The sequence below is a fragment of the Equus quagga genome, chromosome 14 (genome assembly GCF_021613505.1).
Source record: "Equus quagga isolate Etosha38 chromosome 14, UCLA_HA_Equagga_1.0, whole genome shotgun sequence".
NCBI classification, from domain to species: domain Eukaryota; kingdom Metazoa; phylum Chordata; class Mammalia; order Perissodactyla; family Equidae; genus Equus; species Equus quagga.
This window is the reverse complement of record NC_060280.1, coordinates 29,970,384-29,972,886: the sequence shown is the minus strand read 5'-3', so window position 1 is coordinate 29,972,886 and position 2,503 is coordinate 29,970,384. Positions and strand designations below refer to the sequence as shown.

Sequence of the window (2,503 nt, the reverse complement as noted above, 5' to 3'; positions counted from 1 at the left end):
GTCCCAGAGCCTCCAAAGAGTCAAGATCCTGTGATCCCAGCACTAGTCAAGGATCAAGGTCCTGTGGTCCCTGAGCCTGTGAAGAATCAAGTTCCTACCATCCCGGTGCCTCTGAAAGATCCTGATCCTCTGGTGCCACCACCAGCAAAGGACCAAGGTCCTATCCCCGAACCTCTGAAGACTCAAGGTCCCAGGGGCCCTCAGCTGCCCACTGTCTCACCTCCACCCCCAGTCATGATCCCAACTGCCCCCCATGCGGAATATATTGAGGGTTCTCCCTGATTGATGCTCACGCCTTGACATGCCAAGGAAGGAGCCGGCAGGGAAAGTGCTCCTTCCCGGGGCAGCAAAGACACATTTAATCTGCATGAAACATGTATGGTATAGTCTTGCTGGAATCTAATAAAACTGGTCCCTCTGGCTCAGCAGTGTCTCTCTGGCTCTGTTTGAGTGTGTGTGTGCGTGCGCATGTGTGCACGTCTGTGTGCTTGCCACGTACATTTGAGAGTGGGCAAGCAGGACTGTGCATTCACCCACCTAGGCAAAATCTCCAGCTCCTATGAGTTGTCAGCAGCAGCTGGAAGTGGAGGGAGAAGCTAGGAGATTGAGGACAGGGCCCCATCTTGAGGGCATGGGGCAGGACAAGGCAAAGGTCACACAAAGGAAAAACTCCCTGTTTCTCCTGACTCTCACACTCCTGTCACATTGCACTTCTCACACCAGACATGGGGGGTTTCCACACATCAAGCAATTCTCCAACTCCAGCTGGGTGTCCTACGATCTGACTCACAGGTCTGACAGGTTAAGGGCTCAGTCCTACAAGAGTATCCCCTCACCCACCCTCACTTCAGACACCAATCAAAAGCCTAGGTTGTCACTGGTACTTCTGACCGACTGGATGTAAATTAGGGTTCCTACAACACCCTCCTTGGGTTTGATGATTTACTAGAATGGCTCACAAAAACACTCAGGGAAACACTTATGCTTACCAGTTCATCATAAAGGATATGATAAAGGCTACCAATGAACATCCAGAAGGAAGAGATGCATAGGGCAAGGTGGGGGAGGGGCGCAGAGCTCCCAAGCCCTCACCAGGCAGGCCACCCACCCAGTTCCACCACGTGCTCAGCAACCTGGAAGCTCTCCAAACCCCGTACTTTGGGGATTTTTATGGAGGCTTCAGCACGGACGACAATGCATTATTAACTTAATCTCCAGCCCGTCTCCTCTTCCCAGAAGAAGAGAGGGTGGGGGTCTGAAAGTTCCAAGCTTTTCATCCTGGCTGGGTCTTTCTGGTGACCAGCACCCATCCAGGAGCCACCAAGAGTTGCCTCATTAGAACAAAAGACAATCCCATCACCCAGGAAATTACAAAGGTTTTAGGAGCTCTGTGCCAGAAACCGGGGGCAGAGCCCAATACTTATATTTTCCATCATTTCCCAAGTCAGGTCCCGTGAAAGCCTGGGAACAGGTAGCAAACTGCAGCAGGCTGAGTCCTGGAGGGGTTGGAGCTGAAGCCTGCAGAGGAAACAGGAACCAGCCCCCGCTGGCCCAGGGTGATTCTGGGTGACAGCTTTTTGCCAAGGGCTGCGTCTTAAAGTTCATCCAGAGGTCACGCTTCTTGAGAAAACTAGGCCCCTGATCAGAAGTCCCAGGACATTCATGAGGCTAGACCCTAACATCGCTGATCCTCATCCAGCATCCAGGACAGCTCAGCCAGGGCTTCTAAAACAATGCATCCAGCAGACTTGTCCTTAGCACCCACTTTGGGCCACGCTCAGTGCTGGGCATTGGAGTCACCGTGCTAAGGGAGTCCTGGCCTTATGATAGTAAAAGGTGGTGTGGGATGGGGCCCAAGGACAGTAAAGAGACGACACCTGGTCAGGGCAGCCAGGAAGGCTTCTCAGAGAAAGTGACCATGGCGTTCTGACAGCCCAGGCAAGGGGTAGAAAGGGGCATCACGGGTGTGGCCAGAGGGCCAGCTAAGCCGCTGTCTGGAAGTCCTTGAATGAAAAGAACCTGGTTTGCATGAGGCCTTGACCAAGGGGTGTGGCAGGTCTCTGGAACGGAAAACTGGGACCAGGCAGGGGTGACCGGTTTTTTGAATCCCAAGACCTCAGGGAGGGAGTCGGGGGTCTGTCCTGTGGGCTATACGTTGCTGGCAGGCTGGGCCAGAAGACTGGGGGGGCTGCCAGTGGGGCTGAAGCTCAGCCTTGGTCAATGATGGGTCCTGCAAGGGTCTCACTGGTGTGGGCCACGATAGCCTTTAAAGCCCAGAGCCCTCAGGCCCCTGGGGGCAGAGGGGGAGTTCTACCTGTTGCCCCCACCAAAGCTGGCTTCCAAGGAACACTCCTACCCCTTTAAGACCTGCGGCCCCGTTTTGGACACTAACCCCTTTAAAAGGTGGTTTTTTTTTTTAAGGGCTCCTTTAAAGGAGTTCAGCTTGGTTCTAACAGAGAAACCATCCCAGGAAGTACTGATGACTTCCAAATAATCCAATTTT

At 53.3% G+C, this 2,503-nt stretch overlaps 1 protein-coding gene across 1 annotated transcript in view; it reads left to right on the top strand.

Moving 5' to 3' along the window:
- MAP6 (microtubule associated protein 6) overlaps positions 1–414 on the top strand; it is a 75,119-nt gene extending 74,705 nt beyond the window's left edge. Inside the window, exon 4 of the mRNA XM_046685427.1 lies at positions 1–414. This exon is cut by the window's left edge and continues 679 nt beyond it. Within this exon, the coding sequence (XP_046541383.1) occupies positions 1–282 (282 nt within the window). The 3' untranslated portion in view covers positions 283–414.
- The last annotated feature ends 2,089 nt before the right edge of the window (positions 415–2,503 follow it).